This window comes from Mesoplodon densirostris, chromosome 5 (genome assembly GCF_025265405.1).
Source record: "Mesoplodon densirostris isolate mMesDen1 chromosome 5, mMesDen1 primary haplotype, whole genome shotgun sequence".
Taxonomy (NCBI): Eukaryota; Metazoa; Chordata; class Mammalia; order Artiodactyla; family Ziphiidae; genus Mesoplodon; species Mesoplodon densirostris.
Genome location: NC_082665.1, coordinates 4,379,664 through 4,396,197, shown reverse-complemented (window position 1 = coordinate 4,396,197; position 16,534 = coordinate 4,379,664). Strand labels below are relative to the sequence as shown.

At 45.4% G+C, this 16,534-nt stretch overlaps 1 protein-coding gene across 1 annotated transcript in view; it reads left to right on the top strand.

Annotated features, from left to right (window-relative positions):
• Positions 1–16,534, top strand: part of FAM3B (FAM3 metabolism regulating signaling molecule B) — a 52,635-nt gene that overhangs the window by 27,874 nt on the left and 8,227 nt on the right. Inside the window, exon 3 of the mRNA XM_060100054.1 lies at positions 8,495–8,618. Within this exon, the coding sequence (XP_059956037.1) occupies positions 8,495–8,618 (124 nt within the window). The remainder of the gene's footprint in view (positions 1–8,494; positions 8,619–16,534) is intronic.

The following is a 16,534-nucleotide window of genomic DNA, read 5'->3' as shown; positions in this document are numbered from 1 at the left end:
CCTCCCTCATTTTGTTGATTTCTCCCTTTATCCCCACTTCCCTCTCTGACTTCTCTCCCAGCGCTCGGAGGCGTCTAATGACACCTTTCTGTTGGAACACCTAATTGCAGACCAGGCTGTCCTGTTTTGCCAGCCTGCATTCCGGTGCCCTTACAGACCTGGTTCTTGGTGTCACTCAGCGCCATGTCCAAGGCCCTGTCGTGCTGTGGGTGTTTCTCCTCCGAAGCTGTTCACAGCTGCATTATGCCGGGGCACGAGTCCTCGCATTTTCCTCCTCCTTCCCTCGTGGGGGCTGGGAGACAGCTCCGCATTGCCTCTCGCTTATCACCACACAGATGCTGTGCGGGGAGCATCTTCACAGGTCTCCTTGTGGACCTGGCTGAAATTTTCTTTGGGATTTACATACGCAGGAGTGGAGCCGTAGCGTGCGTGCCAGCTTCAGGTGACTCAGTGGAGCCCGACGCCTTTCCAGAATGGGCCTGCCTGCCAGGCTCCGTCTCACACCAACACTCGCGTATCCCAGCTTTCTGAGTCTGCCAGTCGGACAGGCATAAAGTGGCAGTTCACTGCTGTGACGAGCATTTCTCAGGTTTCCAGTGAGTTTTGGAACACCAAGCCGGGTTGTGACTACTACAATCACCCCCTCGCATCCATGGGGGATTGATTCCAGGACCCCCGTGGATACGAAGATGCACAGATGCTCAAGTGCCTTATATAAAGCGGTGCAATATTTGCACATAACCTACCCACATCCTCCCGTATACTTTATTTTTTTCTCTTCTTTTTTTCTTCCAATTTTATTGAGATATAATTGACATACAATGCTGTATAAGTTTAAGGCATACAGCATAATGATTTGACTTACAAACATCAGAAAGTGATTATCACAAGTTTAATGAATATCTGTCACCTCATATCGATAGAAAATTAAAGAAATAGAAAAAAAATTGTGATAAGAATTCTGAGGATTTACCCTCTTAACAAACCCTCCTACACACTTTAAGTCATCTCTAGATTACATACAATACCTAATACATCGTAAATGCTATATAAATCGTTGCCTGCAGGATGCAAATTCAAATTCTGCTTTTTGGATCTTTCTGGAATTTTTTTGGAATCTTTTCAGTCCCTGGTTGGTTGAATCCAAGATGTGAACCCTCGGAAAGGAGGGAGGGCCGACCATGTTTCTTTCTGACGGGCAGGAGGACGGACAAGGGACAGCTGAGGGGAAGAACCCAAACTCCCTGGAACCTCCGTGTGGCTTCATCCCATTCCCTTTGTCTCCTCCCGCCACGCTTCCCCACCCCACCCCAGTTTGGAACCTGCTGCCCTGCCTTAGGCCCCTGTCCTGGAGGTGCACTTAGAGATCGTACTCAGGGCTCACAAGGCCTCTTGGTCGTGGTGCCAAAGAAAGAAGGGCAAGCAATGAATGTCTGCAAGTTCAGCTTCACAGCTTATTTCTAGACGAAAGAAACTTTATATTGATATATATGTGTGTGTGTGTGTAACACTGAATCACTTTGCTGTACACCTGAAATAAATGTTACCTAGAAGCCGTATATCCGGGACTTCCATGGTGGTGCACTGGTAAAGAATCCGCCTGCCGATGCAGGGAACACAGGTTCGAGCCCTGGTCCGGGAAGATCCCACATGCCGCGGAGCAACTAAGCTTGTGCGTCACAACTACTGAGCCTGCACTCTAGAGCCCGTGCTCCGCAACAAGAGAAGCCACCGCGGTGAGAAGGCCACCCACTGAAACGAAGAGCGGCCCCCGCTTGCCGCAGCTAGAGAAAGCCCACGTGCAGCAACAAAGACGCAGCACAGCCAAAAATAAATAAATAAAATAAATAAATTTATATTAAAAAAGCCATATATCCGTACATATATGTATATATGTATAAAAAACTGAATCACTTTGCTATACACCTGAAACTCATACAACATTTTCTTTTTTTTTTTCTTTCTTTTTTTTTTTTTTTTTTGCAGTACGCGGGCCTCTCACTGTTGTGGCCTCTCCCGTTGCGGAGCACAGGCTCCAGACACGCAGGCTCAGCGGCCGTGGCTCACGGTCCCAGCCACTCCGCGGCATGTGGGATCTTCCCGGACTGGGGCATGAACCCGTGTCCCCTGCATCGGCAGGCAGACTCTCAACCACTGCGCCACCAGGGACGCCCTCACACAACATTTTCAATCAACTATCAGCTATACTTCAATAAAAAAGAAACCATTCACTTGCTAGTTTTACAATATAGCAATATATTTTAAAATTATTTACATTCTATTAAATATATAAAGCTCTTATTTGATATGTTTGCAGGCACAGCCCTTAGCTAAATCATAAACATGCAGATTGTTTTCTAAAGCTTCCCAACATTTTTGCAGAGAAGTGCTCTTTCCCCGTATATGGCCCTCTCCTTCCCTGTTACTCAGAGGTTTAATTTCTCACCCAAGTTTAACTTCTCTCTGCTCTCTGAGCTGCGTCGTGTACTTACTGGTCAGACCATGAGGCTGGCACAGGAGAGAGTCAGCACACAGGGTTAGTGGCTGAGAAGATGGATAGCTACACCCGTGTAGCAGCGTGGGTGATGCTTAGCCGTGGCTCCGGAAGACATGCTGTCTCTTTCACCCCATGGGAATCTTTCTCCCACTCGTTGGCAATGTTATCAGACCCTGTTTGCTTCTGTTTTTTCAGCTGGCTTAAAAATAAAGTAAAATACCGTTTCTGGTTTCCCTCCCTACCTCCCATAGGAATCTGCTGTTATTCTGTCTCCAAACTACTGTGACCCGTGGGGGTCAGGCGGTATGCGGCATCCTCGTGACCTTATGTTTTAAGCTCTGCTGGGGCCGGGGCTGTGTTAGACCATCCACCTCTGTGGGTCACAGCACACCTGTCTGCACTCCCAGTGCTTGGTGAGGACGGAGGTCGAAAGGATCATGTAGCCAGGGCACTCCAACAGCATCATGATGACGGCATAGGGCCTGGAAATAATGTCTTTCTCCAAGAGCAGGGAGCTGGTTCAGTGAATCTTGAAGGAGGCCTGCCAAGAACAGCAGGGGCCAGTGAGCAAGTCTGTGTGCTTGTTAGGGAAGGCTCGCCTACATTAAGGGAAATGCAGGGGGCAGGCAGGATGAGTGTGGATCCCCCTTTAAGAGGGTTCTCTCCAGATTGAGTACAGAGCTTCCTCCACTTAGGATGGGGTTGCATCCCAATAAACCTATAATGAGTTGAAACTATCATACGTTCGAAATGCAGTTAAGACACCTGACATACTGAACACCCTAGCTTAGCCTCGCCAACCTTAACCATGCTCAGAACACGTACATTAGCCTACAGTTGGGCAACCTCGTCTATCACAAAGCCTATTTTCTAATGGTGTTGACTATATCCCGTAATTTACTGAAAATGAAAAACAGAAGGGCTGTCTGGGTCCAGCATGGCTGTCAGGGTATCGGTTGTTCACCCTCCTGGTCCTGTAGCTGACGGGGAGCTGCAGCTGCCACTGCCCAGCATCACAGAGACATTGGACCACACATCGCTAGCTTGGGAAAGGATACAAATTCACAATTCGAAGCACGGTTTTTGCTGAAGGCATGTCCCTTTTGCACCATCATAAAGTAGAACCATCGTAAATCAAGGACCATCTGTATACATACTCAGGACATGTACAAACTCAGGAAACAGGGCACACCTAGCTTTTAAATAGTACGTTAGTTACATTTTCAAGTACCATACTCAGTGTGTTTTCAGGTAAATTACTTCTAATTTCAAAGTAATGAGCATTATCATTAAATTTTTTAAAAACTGAAATAAATACACTTCAGTGTTCAAAACCAGGAAAGATTGAGCAAATACCATATTTATGGCACTTTTTCATGTTAATGGTCGGACCCCTTGCTTTGGATTTAGGTAACTGGAGATTAAGAAAAAACATATTGAGTATATTATATGAAAATGTAAGTGAGGTAACATACTATTTGTATATGTTTAATCCATGTTTTCCAACATTGCAGATGCCCTCTGCAGGCACAGAAAAGTCTGGAAGGAAATATACCAAAAGGTAAAACAGTGAAGATTCTGTAGGGTGAATATACATAGGATTTTTTCCTTCCTTTTGCCTGTCTATTACTTTCAATTTTTTTCTTCAGACACTAGATAAGAAAAGATAAAATCCCAAGGTCCTTTGATATTTAAAAAATTAGAATCCACAGGAGGAAAAATTGGTAACCGTAGGCCAGAGCTGCAGGAGCACATGTGCAGAAAGCCCCGACTCAACGTCCCTCTTCCCTTTTGCAGGAGGGAGCAGGGTTCAGTGTCTCTGAGTTTTCTGCCAAAGTAGGTGCAGATTTCTGCCCCACGAGGGGCCAGTTGTCCATTCATTCATTAGCTTGCAGTAAAGCCAGTCTACCGACACCTGGTTGTGATGAAGGAAGGTGCAGCCTTTATTGCAGATGCCAAGCAAGGAGTGAGGAGTCCAGGCAGCTCGTGCTCAAAAGACCAGAACTTCCTGATGGGTTTCAGGGAAGCATTTTTAAAAGCAAGGTGAGGGAGAGAGTCTTGGAGTATGTGATCAGCTTGGGCAGAGTTCTCTGATTGGTTGATGGTGAGGTAAGGGGCAGGGTCACATTTTACCAATCCTCAGGCAGCAGTAGTTTTGGAGGCTACGTGCTCATGGTCATCGAGTAGTTAACTTCTTCCACTTGGTGATGGTTTTAGCACCTGAAAATCAACTCAGGAATATTTTTCAGATACCGTTATCCATGTCCTTCAGGAAGGAACGAAAGATTCTGTGATTGCCGTATGGCTGGTTTACTATTTAAATTGTTACCAGGTCTACTGACCCAACTGCTATTTTGGTCACTACATGTTCACATCCTTTCAATCGTTAATTCTTTTTTTCTTTTTTTAATTTTTATTTTTTTAAGGAAGTATAGTTTATTTACAATGTTGTGTTAGTTTCTGCTGTACAGGACAGTGATTCAATTATATATATATATATATATATATATATATATATATATATATATATATATATATATATATATTCTTTTTCAGATTATTTTCCATCATAGCTTATAAGATATTGAATGTAGTTCCCCATGCTATACAGTAAATCCTTCTTGTTTATTTTATATATAGTAGAATGTTTATGTTAATCCCAAACTCTAATTTACCCACACACACCCCGCCCCCCAACCATAGGGTAGCTTTATTTTTTTTCTCTTTTCTTAAACATCTTTATTGGAGTATAATTGCTTTACAATGGTGTGTTAGTTTCTGCTTTATAACAAAGTGAATCAGCTATATATATACATATATCCCCATATCTCCTCCCTCTTGCATCTCCCTCCCTCCCACCTTCCCTATCCCACCCCTCTAGGTGGTCACAAAGCACTGAGTTGATCTCCCTGTGCTATGCGGCTGCTTCCCACTAGCTAGCTATTTTACATTTGGTAGTGTATATATGTTCATGCCACTCTCTCACTTCGTCCCAGCTTACCCTTCCCCATCCCTGTGTCCTCAAGTCCATTCTCTACATCTGCATCTTTATTCCTGTCCTGCCCCTAGGTTCTTCAGAACCATTTATTTTTTTAGATTCCATATATATATGTTAGCATATGGTATATGTTTTTCTCTTTCTGACTTACTTCACTGTGTATGACAGACTCTAAGTCCATCCACCTCACTCCAAGTAACTCAGTTTTGTTTCTTTTTATGGCTCAGTAATATTCCATTGTATATATGTGCCACATCATCTTTATCCATTCATCTGTCGATGGACACTTAGGTTGCTTCCATGTCCTGGCTATTTTAAATAGAGCTACAATGAACATTGTGGTACATGACTCTTTCTGAATTATGGTTTTCTCAGGGTCTATGCCCAGTAGTGGGATTGCTGGGTCGTATGGTAGTTCTATTTTTAGTTTTTTAAGGAGCTTCCATACTGTTCTCCATAATGGCTGTATCAACTTACATTCCTACCAACAGTGCAAGAGGGTTCCCTTTTCTCCACACCCTCTCCAGCATTTATTGTTTGTAGATTTTTTGATGATGGCCATTCTGACCAGTGTGAGGTGATACCTCATTGTAGTACTGATTTGCATTTCTCTAATGATTAGTGATGTTGAGCATTCTTTCATGTGTTTGTTGGAAATCTGTATATCTTCTTTGGAGAAATGTCTATTTAGGTCTTCGGCCAATTTTTGGATTGGGTTGTTTGTTTTCTTGATATTGAGCTTCATGAGCTGCTTGTATATTTTGGAGATTAATCCTTTGTCAGTTGCTTCATTTGCAAATGTTATCTCCCATTCTGAGGGTTGTTTTTTCGTCTTATTTATGGTTTCCTTTGCTGTGCAAAAGCTTTTAAGTTTCATTAGGTCCCATTTGTTTATTTTTGTTTTTATTTCCATTTCTCTAGGAGGTGGGTCAAAAAGGATCTTGCTGTGACGTATGTCATAGAGTGTTCTGCCTATGTTTTCCTCTAATAGTTTGATAGTGTCTGGCCTTACATTCAGGTCTTTAATGCATTTTGAGTTTATTTTTGTGTATGGTGTTAGGGAGTGTTCTAATTTCATTCTTTAACATGTAGCTGTCCAGTTTTCCCAGCACCACTTACTGAAGAGTCAGTCTTTTCTGCATTATATATTCATGCCTCCTTTATCAAAAATAAGGTGACCATATGTGCATGGGTTTATCTCTGGGCTTTCTATCCTGTTCCATTGATCTATATTTCTATTTCTGTGCCAGTACCATACTGTCTTGATTACTGTAGTTTTGTAGTATAGTCTGAAGTCAGGGAGTCTGATTCCCCCAGCTCCATTTCTTTCCCTCACGACTGCTTTGATTATATGGGGTCTTTTGTTCATACAGATTTTAAGATTTTTCGTTCCACTTCTGTAAAAAATGCCACTCGTAATTTGATAGGGATTGCATTGAATCTGTAGATTGTTTTGGGTAGTATAGCCATTTTCACAATGTTGATTCTTCCAATCCAATTGATAGTTTGATTAATATGTGTCTTGGCGTGTTTCTCCTTGGATTTTTCCTGTATGGGACTCTCTGCACTTCCTGGACTTGTCAATCCTTAATTCTTGAGCCAGGCTTTTGTGACCCAGGGGAGCCCTGGGAGACTACAGCTTTTCTACAAACAAGAGGCAGGCAGAGGGCTCTGTGGTGGCAGTGGGGGATCTCTCTCAGGAAGGCCCCATAGGGTCCTGCTCGGTTACACTTTTGTTCAACACCATTGATGGAGCAGCTGCTTGCGCTGCACACAGACCTGGTGCAGGGGTTACAAAGTGAAAATAAATAGACAACATCCCTGTCCTTATGGAGAAGCTTTTAAAAAGGAAATTGCAGGATATTAGGCAGCGATGAGGGCTAAGAAAAAGAAAATAAATCAGGGCAAGCTGGGCAGCGCAGGGTGGGTTGGGGCTTTGGTTAGTGATGGGGATGAGGTAGGTAAAGGGGAGGAAGATGTGAAGGGCTGAGTAAGCACGATGTTGGGGTGCACAGGCCCCAAGAACTCTGTGTCCTCCTGGGCACCAGGACTGGGTGTGCACCTGCATCCCTGTGTTCACCAAGCAGTTCAGTCCTGGTCCAGCTCAACCCCCAGAGCACTCAGCCATCACAGCACTACCTGTGTCCTGATTCCCCCAACAGGGCCTTCCAGCCACTCTGCTGGCTGTGCTTCTAGCCAGATGTGCTAAAACAGAGGAATGCAGTGATCCATAAAACAGCACGTCCCCAGTCAAACTGGAGGAGTGAGAGCACTTTCTGAGTTTATTTTTCTGGAGACTCGGGATTTAAATTGAACCCAGCGCAGGACAGTGGGTTCTGTGGGTGACAGTGGACAGCCACACCTGTGAAAGGGGGGAGACATAAGTGGTAGTGTTGGCAACGAGGCACCCAGCAGTGGGAGATACAGAGGGTACCCAGCGCCAGCTGACCCCAGTCCTCCCCAAGTGCTGACCCCTGTCACTGGGCATGACATCTCCAGGGCCTGCCAGCACTGACATAGCAGCCCAGGCAGAAAAGCTCAGCATCTCAAGCTCGAGGGAAAGGAGAGGGGTCAGCCATGGCTAGGGTGGTGGTCAGGGGTGTGTGTGTGTTTCAGGAGAGTAAATGCAGAAGCTGGATAGATGCTCCATAGGCTACTTCTTGGTTCACCAGCACTCTTAGACCCAACTAATCTTTCTTTAATTGGAATGCAAAAGACTATGCCTTGCAATCCAAGAATGGCAGTCACGACGATGAAGAGTGATTCGCAACCCTTCTGAAATCGTTCCGCCTACTCAACGTGCCCTCCCTTTCGCATATTTGCTATTTGAAGACAAAAGCAGGTGAAATTAATTTTGTCTCTTTCCGGTTTTCCCCCACTGCTACTGGGCCTTGCTGGTGTGAAGTCTTGGGACAGAACAGCTGCCGTTCACAGTCAACCAGTGGGTTCACCTGATCAATACTGCATGATGCTAACTGTTATATTCCTGTTCGTTACAGCCCCAGCCCCAAAAAGGCAAAAATGTGACCACTGGAGCCCATGTCCCGAAAACACCTACGCCTACCGGTTGCTCAGTGGGGGTGGCAGGGACAAGTATGCCAAGATCTGCTTTGAGGATGAGGTGTAAGTACTACAGCGGGAAAAGCAAACCTAGCTCTCCCACTTGGTTCTTTCCCTCCTCTGAGGCTGACCAAGCAGCAAGTCTGCCCCAGGAGAGAAAGGCATCTTCTTGACCTCAGGCAGAGGCTGGGGGGTATCCGAGGGGAACTGAGAATGCATGCTGTGCCGAGGGTGGGGAGGTGGGACCCGTAGATTGGTTTTATGTGTCCCGTGTTGAACTTTCATTTGACAGCAGTTAGCAAAGACCTCGGTACATATTTTATACTCTAGCCCTTCAAAGTCAGGGAAACATCATAACTCAGCGGACACGGCTGTCCTTGCATTTGGGTTTTGATCCTCACCCTCACGGGTTAAAGCCAGTGTCGTCTCTTCCTGCAGTCCCTACCCCCCACGTAGCTCGGTTCAGCTTCTGTGCGACTGCCTTACCCTTGACAGCCCAATAAACCCTGGCACTTGGAAGTGTCCTAGCCCAGTGTATTCCGTGGCTAGGGCTGCCGTAACAAAGTACACAGACAGGGCAGTTTAAACAGCAGACATTCATTCTCTCTCAGTTCTGGAGGCCAGAAGTCAAGTTCAACGTGTGGGCAGGGCTGGTTCCTTCTGAGGCTGCAAGGGAGAGTCTGTCCCATTCTCCCTCCTTGGCTTGTAGATGCCGACTTTGCCCAGTGTCTTCATAGCGCCATCCCTCTGTGCATGTGTCTCGATCCAATTTTCCCCTTTTAAAAGGGACACCAGTCATTTTGGATTAGGGTCACTCTAAAGACCTCATTTTAACCCAGTCATCTCTTTAAAGGTCTATATCCAAATAAGGTCACATTCTGAGGTTCTAGGGGTTAGGACTTCACCATTTGAACTTTGAGGGAACACAGTGCAACCCACAACACCGAGCTTAAGGATGGTTTGGGCGATTAAGTAATTATTACAAATGAGAGAAAATGTGGTCTGTTCCTAACCCTGAGTAGGAAGTCATTCCCAATTATCCCACCATTTCCCCCAAACCAGGCACACTTTCCCTTTTTTTGTTGCTTAGCTGTTGTCCACAGCCCTCGGCACTTGCTGCATTTCCACCCCTCCCTCCACTCTCAGTCCCTTGGTCTCTGCACGTACCTTGCAGCTTCGTTCACCTTACACAGTCCTGGCATATCCCCTCATTCAATATTTGGGAGTTGGGTAGAAATAGCCCCTTCGCTCTGCAGGTCCATCGTGTCTCTAAGGTCCCCTTTGCTCCACGGGACAGTTTGTTGATAAACATTCATCCACCAATGAACTCCAGAGGGTGAGGCGCTCAGCAGAGGGGCCATGACATGGAACACGTGGCTCCTGCCCAAGAAGCTGACGTCACAGTTCAGGGTTCTCCGCCTCAACCCCATGGACACCCTGCATGGTAGGGGCTGCCTTGAGCATTTCAGGGTTAGCAGCACCCCTGGCCTCCACCCACTAGATGCCAGAGAACACCCATCCTCCCCCCGGCTGTGACAACCACACAGGTCCCAGACATTGTCACACGTCCCCTAGGTGGCAAAATCCTACCCCCCGACCCCATTAAGAACCAGTGGTATAGTTGGAGAGAACAAACAGAGTTTGCAAATGTCCATGGTAAATGCTGTATGGTGATTGTGTGTGTGTGTGTGTGTGTGTGTGTGTGTGTGTGTGTGTGTGTAATTTCAGAGGTGATGCCCTGATGAATGGGATTGTCATTGAGGTAGATTGAAAACTGAGCAGGATTCCTTGGCAAGGAAGAGACGGGAAGACCTGGGAGGGGTGGGGACAGTGGGAGGGGGTCACTCATCCAGAATCACATTGCCAGAAGGGGATTATTCAAGCTCAGATCCCAGAGCCCGGGATTTGTCCTGCTTCACAGTGCCTGACACCTTCTCCCGACCATGCATAGGAGCTACTGCATCTTACCTGGTACAAACCAACTCACTTATACTTTAACTTCATAGAACTCTGTCTGAGGTAGGAACCATTATTATCCCCATGATACAGACAAGGCAACTGAGTCACAGAGAGGTTCAGTCACTTGCCCCTCATCACACAGCTGTTAGTGACAGAGCCAGGATTCCACCCTGGCAAACGTAGGGTCTGCTGCGTGGACCGACTTGAATCCAACAGTCTAAAGGAACAACTAACCCTCTCTATGAACGTGTAGAACCAAAGGTAGCTTGCCTGCTTCAAGCAGTATTCTAGATGTTTTTCAGAATTCAGTGCAGAATAAAGCAGGATGAGCACAAACAAAAGCAAATTAAAAGGAACAGGAATCAATGAGGCCAGATGCCAAGACACTTGCTGTGCCTTTAGTGTTGTGTTTTCTTGTAACAAGTCCCTGGAACAGAAAGTATGGGTTGCAGAGATCTCGTTGTTTTACAAATAAAATATACAGGTTTGGGAATTCCCTCGCGGTCCAGTGGTCAGGACTCTGCGTTTTCACTGCCGAGGGCCCGGGTTTGAGCCCTGGTCGGGGAACTGATATCCCACAGGCCACATTGTGCGGTCTTAAAAAATAACCAAATTAAAAAAAAAAAAAAGAAAAAAAAAAATATATATACAGGTTTATGTAGAAAGACAAGAGGTTTTTTGCCATTTGCTTCATCCCTACAACCAGCATGTCCTGGGTGCCTGCAAACCTACCTCCCCCAGGGACAGCCCCCTCCATCTGTCAGCAGAGTCCCCCTATTCACTCACACCCATACCTCTAAACAGCGGGTTTACATTACAACGTCCCTGTTTCCCGTTTTCAGCATTATCTGCTGCCTTGCCCCTCGGGAGGTCAGCTCTTTTCCACTGTCACACAATTCCTGTCCTCTTTCCTTACCATTGTCCTGGTTAAGTTACTATACTGTCATCATGGTTTGAGCAAAATTCATCATTTGCATGATTATGACTGGGAAGATAAAATTCAGACAGTTTACTTGACAGGAATATTTTACCAAGGGAGAACCCAACTCCTGGCAAACAAGATTTCCAAATGGAAGGGGTTTAGGTGGCGTGGCGCTCTGTGGCCACAGCTCGGCTTATAAAGTTTGAATGAGTAAGTGCAGTGTTTTCTAGTGTGATTTGTTACTAGAGACTTATGTGCCTTTGCATTGCATGAGCTGACTTGATCATAACTGCAAGGTCACGCTGACAAAGAAAGCTTAGGTTTTGTTTAGGGTCAGAGTCAGCACTTGGGGGAGGTCAGGGCAGTTTTAAGTTTGGGCTGTGTGACTGTGAGGGTCCATCTAGGGATATATTCAAACTGTGGCCTCCAGTTTAGTTTTTTTAATACTTAATTAATTAATTAATTAATTTGGTTGCACCGGGTCTTAGTTGTGGGCTCCTTAGTTTGTGGCATGTGAACTCTTAGCTTCAGCATGCATGTGGGATCTCATTCCCTGACCACGGATCGAACCCGGGTCCCCTGCATAAGGAGCACGGAGTCTTAACCACTGTGCCACCAGGGAAGTCCCTCCAGTTTGTTTTTTTTTTCTAACAGGACTAAACAGAGGTTCTTCATGACGGAAGCATGTTGTGTACAGTAATTACGTTTTGTTTATTGTTCGCTCGCTTGGTTTTCCATGAACTTACATCAGTTTAATCCCTAAACTTTCCTCTGGAATAAATCTCTCACATCAAATATCTACCAACTTCACCTGTGAAGCTTCTGTCCCTCTCCAATCAGCCAGGTGACCCTGCAGCTACCGTGTGACTGTCATTCAGGGACCCCTCTCCACCACCAACCTGGGGATGACGTTTGCCTCCCTCTCTGTAGTTGGAGTTCCTGTTTCCTGGATACAGTACCTTCCACTTTCTTAGTTTCCACCCTTGTTTTGCTGGAGCACATCTTCCAATAACATCCTGAGAAAAGAGTACAAGGGGAGGTACTATTTTTAAAGATTCTTCATGTTTAAAATGTATTCATTCCCACCAACGATTAACTGATAGTTTGGCTGAGGATAGATTTCTCAATTATAAATAGCTCCCACTTTGAATTTTGAAGTCTTTGCCTGGAATTAAGTGACTCTCACTCCAGCAATGTTTGAGTGTGGTGACCGTGAGAATGCACTTCTCAGGTTTCTAGTGGCAGGTAGTTCATGGACCAAGAGTTCCAGTTGCTGCATTCTAAAATCCATAGTAGGTTTGCTGGAGGCCCAGCTTCCCCTGGATGCTCCTAGCCAGTGACTGAGACCTGTTACAGAAAAAAATATTCATGACACTTCGTGCAAATGGTCAGGCCGACTTTATTCAAGGGGGTGATGGCAGTAAGCATAGGGACCACTCTTGTGGGGTCTTGTAGGGGAGAGAGATTGGATTCAACTCCAGACACCTCATGGACAAGACTTTACAGCCAAGGAGCAGGGTGGAGATTGTGGATAGAAAATTACTAAGAGGAAACATCAGAGTTGAGGGGACTCTGGCTAAACAGGTTAACAAGATTCTTGCTGAAGGCGGGACAGGGTGATCAGACACCACCGGGAGGGCGGAGGAGGATTAAGAAACTGATTGAATATGGGTGGTGATCACATATCAAAGGTGGGGCTTTCTGGTTAAAGTGACTTAGCAGAATTCTTGCTAAAATTGGACAATACAGAGATGAACAGAAGTCCAAAAGTCAGGCCTAGTTTAAAAAGAGCTCGGGGGGCCTGAGTAGAGTTTGATCAAGGAGAGAATCCTTATCAGAACCTTGAGATACCAGGCAGCCCCATTCCTGGGCCACACAGACTCAGCTGAAGCCCAGCTTGCGTTCCAAGATGCCCAATGGCCTTGCCGAAGTCTCCTGAGACTGCCTGGCCACCTAGGACATGTCCACCTCAGCTATTTCCCTTTCCTCCCCTTAGGGTCAGGCTTGAGTTGGGGTCTGACAACTTGCCCTGCTTAACCCCACCCCTCTCATCTTCTCTCGTAGGTATTTCCCCTAATAAAAATTCTAGCGTGGGCTTCCTTGGTGGCGCAGTGTTTGAGGGTCCGCCTGCCAATGCAGGGGACATGGGTTTGTGCCCCGGTCCGGGAAGATCCCATGTGCCGCGGAGCGGCTGGGCCCGTGAGTCATGGCCGCTGAGCCAGAGCGTCCAGAGCCTGTGCTCCGCAACAGGAGAGGCCACAACAGTGAGAGGCCCATGTACCAAAAAAAAAAAAAAAAAAAAAAAAATCTAGTGCATTTAACCCGGTTTTGGTATCTGCTTTTCAGAGGACTCAGATTAACACGATAAGAATGACTGTTTCCTCACAGTCTGTCCAGCAAGGCATGTTGACTAAATTTTTGCCATTCCGAGAGAAGAAAGTTAGTCTCAGATTAGTGTTTTATTGCTCCTGCTGTGAGTGAATCCAGGGTCTTTTCATGCTAAGAATGGCTGTACAGTCAGCCCTCCCTCCTCATGGGCTCCACATCTGTGGATTCAACCAACCATGGATCACATACTATATTTATGATCCATGGTTGGTTGAATCCACTCATGCGGATCTCACAGATAACAGAGGGCTGACTATGGAACTTGAGCACCTGTGGATTTTGGTATCCGTGGCAGGTCCTGCAGCCAATGTCCTGCAGATACAGAGGGATGGCTGTATTTATTTTCTGTGAACTGTTTATATCTCCTGCCCATTTTTATTCCTATCACTGGCCTTTTTTAATTGATTTATAAGATTCTTTATATATTAAGGTAGTTAGCCCTTTTGTGTTATAAAACTGCTCTTCATATTTTGTCTTTTCATTTTTTAGATGGCATTTTAAAATACGCTTATGCTTTAGTTAATACCTGACCTTTAACAAAGCAAAGAAAATACACACCATATAGTGAAATCAAAAATTAAAAAATTTGAAAAGCAGCAAAAACAGAAAACAACCCAATTATGAAGATATCACAAAGAACAAATATATCTCACATATATTAAGTGGCCTGTAAAAATGCCAATTAAAAGGAGGCAATTCTTAGATTGAATCACAGCACATAAACCCCAAATTATGCTGTATATTAAAAATGCAGGGCTTCCCTGGTGGCGCAGTGGTTGAGAGTCCGCCTGCCGATGCAGGGGACACGGGTTCGTGCCCCGATCCCGGAAGATCCCAAATGCCGCGGAGCGGCTGGGCCCGCGAGCCATGGCCGCGGAGCCTGTGTGTCCGGAGCCTGTGCTCCGCAACGGGAGAGGCCACAGCAGTGAGAGGCCCGCGTACAGCAAAAAAAAAAAAAAAAAAAAAAAAAAAAAATGCATGCATACAAGAGAATTGATGTCACAGGGCAAACCACCGCCCTGAAAACTGGAGAGACAGGCAGATTCATCAAATCACAGATTACCTGGAGCAGGGAGCTCAGCTGGATCCAGCATCCGGTAGGAACCCTTTAAGGGTAAGTGACTAATTGCTGGAGACTGAGCTTGGATGAACTTGAGAGATTAACTCCTGGAGGCCAAGCCTTGGAGGAGCTCCTACACCTTCCTGAGTTTCTCCTCCAGGAGCCCTACCAGGCTTTCAGAGGGAAAACTGAAGAAAAATCCCCTCATGCTTCTGGCAGTGGGAATGGGAATGTTGTCATTTTGAAATATGTCCCCAGTGTTCTGTTCTTCTTAGCAGGCTTGCCTTCAAGGGAAACTGTTTTACCAGAGTCTAACCAATGAAGGTTTTACCAAAGACTAGCCAACCTGGGGGAGGGAAATACCCAACTCCAGGCCCCTCTGGCCTTCCTGTCTCCCCTAAGGTGTGAAAGAAAAAAAAAGCCACTTGTGAAGGCCACAGCTCAGGGGCACGGGCTCACTAAAAGACTGAGACCTGATCACAGGCCTATGGAACACTTCCTCATCCCTGACGTCTTACTACCACATAATAGGGATCCTGTAAAATAACAAGGGATTACAGCTGAAAAGAACTGAATGTCTCAAACCCATTGGAAAAGAGTCTATAGGGATACCCAAGAAAGAGAGGAGAAATGTTAGCCTCTGACACCTATGGGTACACCAAATAGTAAACAAAGCTTAACTCCCTGCCAGATGAACATAACATTCACACTAAAGACCTATTTACCAAGTATACCATGTCTGGCTTTCAACAAAAAATAACAAGACATATGAAAAGTAAAAAACCACAGTTTGAAGAGACAGGGAAAGCATCAGTACCTTGCCCAAATATGGCAGAGATTTTGGAATTAGCATACCAGGAATATAAAACAGCTATGATTAATATGCTAAGAGCTGTAATAGAAAAAGTGGACAGAATACAAGAACAGATGAGTAATGTAAGCAGACAGATGGACACCCTAAGGAAGAATGAAAAAGAAATGGTGGAAATTAAAAACACCAGACATAAATGAAGAACCCCTTTTATGGGCTCATTAGTAGACTGGACACAACCAAGGAAAGAATCATTGACCTTAAGGATATGGCAATAATACCTCCCAAACTGAGAAAAGAGGAAGAAGAAAAAGAATTAAAAACCTGAAAAATAAAAAAGAACAGAATAGGGCCTCCCTGGTGGCGCAGTGGTTGAGAGTCCGCCTGCCGATGCAGGGGATACGGGTTCGTGCCCCGGTCTGGGAGGATCCCATATGCCGCAGAGCGGCTGGGCCCGTGAGCCATGGCCGCTGGGCCTGCACGTCCGGAGCCTGTGCTCCGCAACGGGAGAGGCCACAACAGTGAGAGGCCCGCATACCGCAAAAAAAAAAAAAAAAAAAGAACAGAATATCCAAGAACTGTGGGACAACTACGAAAGGTATAATACATGTAATAAGAATACCAGAAAAAAGAAGAGAGAAAGAAACATAAATATTTGAAGTAACATTGCTGAGAACTTTTCAAAATTATCCACAGACACCAAACCACAGATCCAGGAAGCTCAGAGAAAACCAAGCAGGATAAATACCCCAAAATGTACACCTAAGTAAATTGTATTCAAACTAGAGAAGAATAAAGACAAAGAGGAAATCTTGAAAGTAGCCAGAGACAAAACCAAC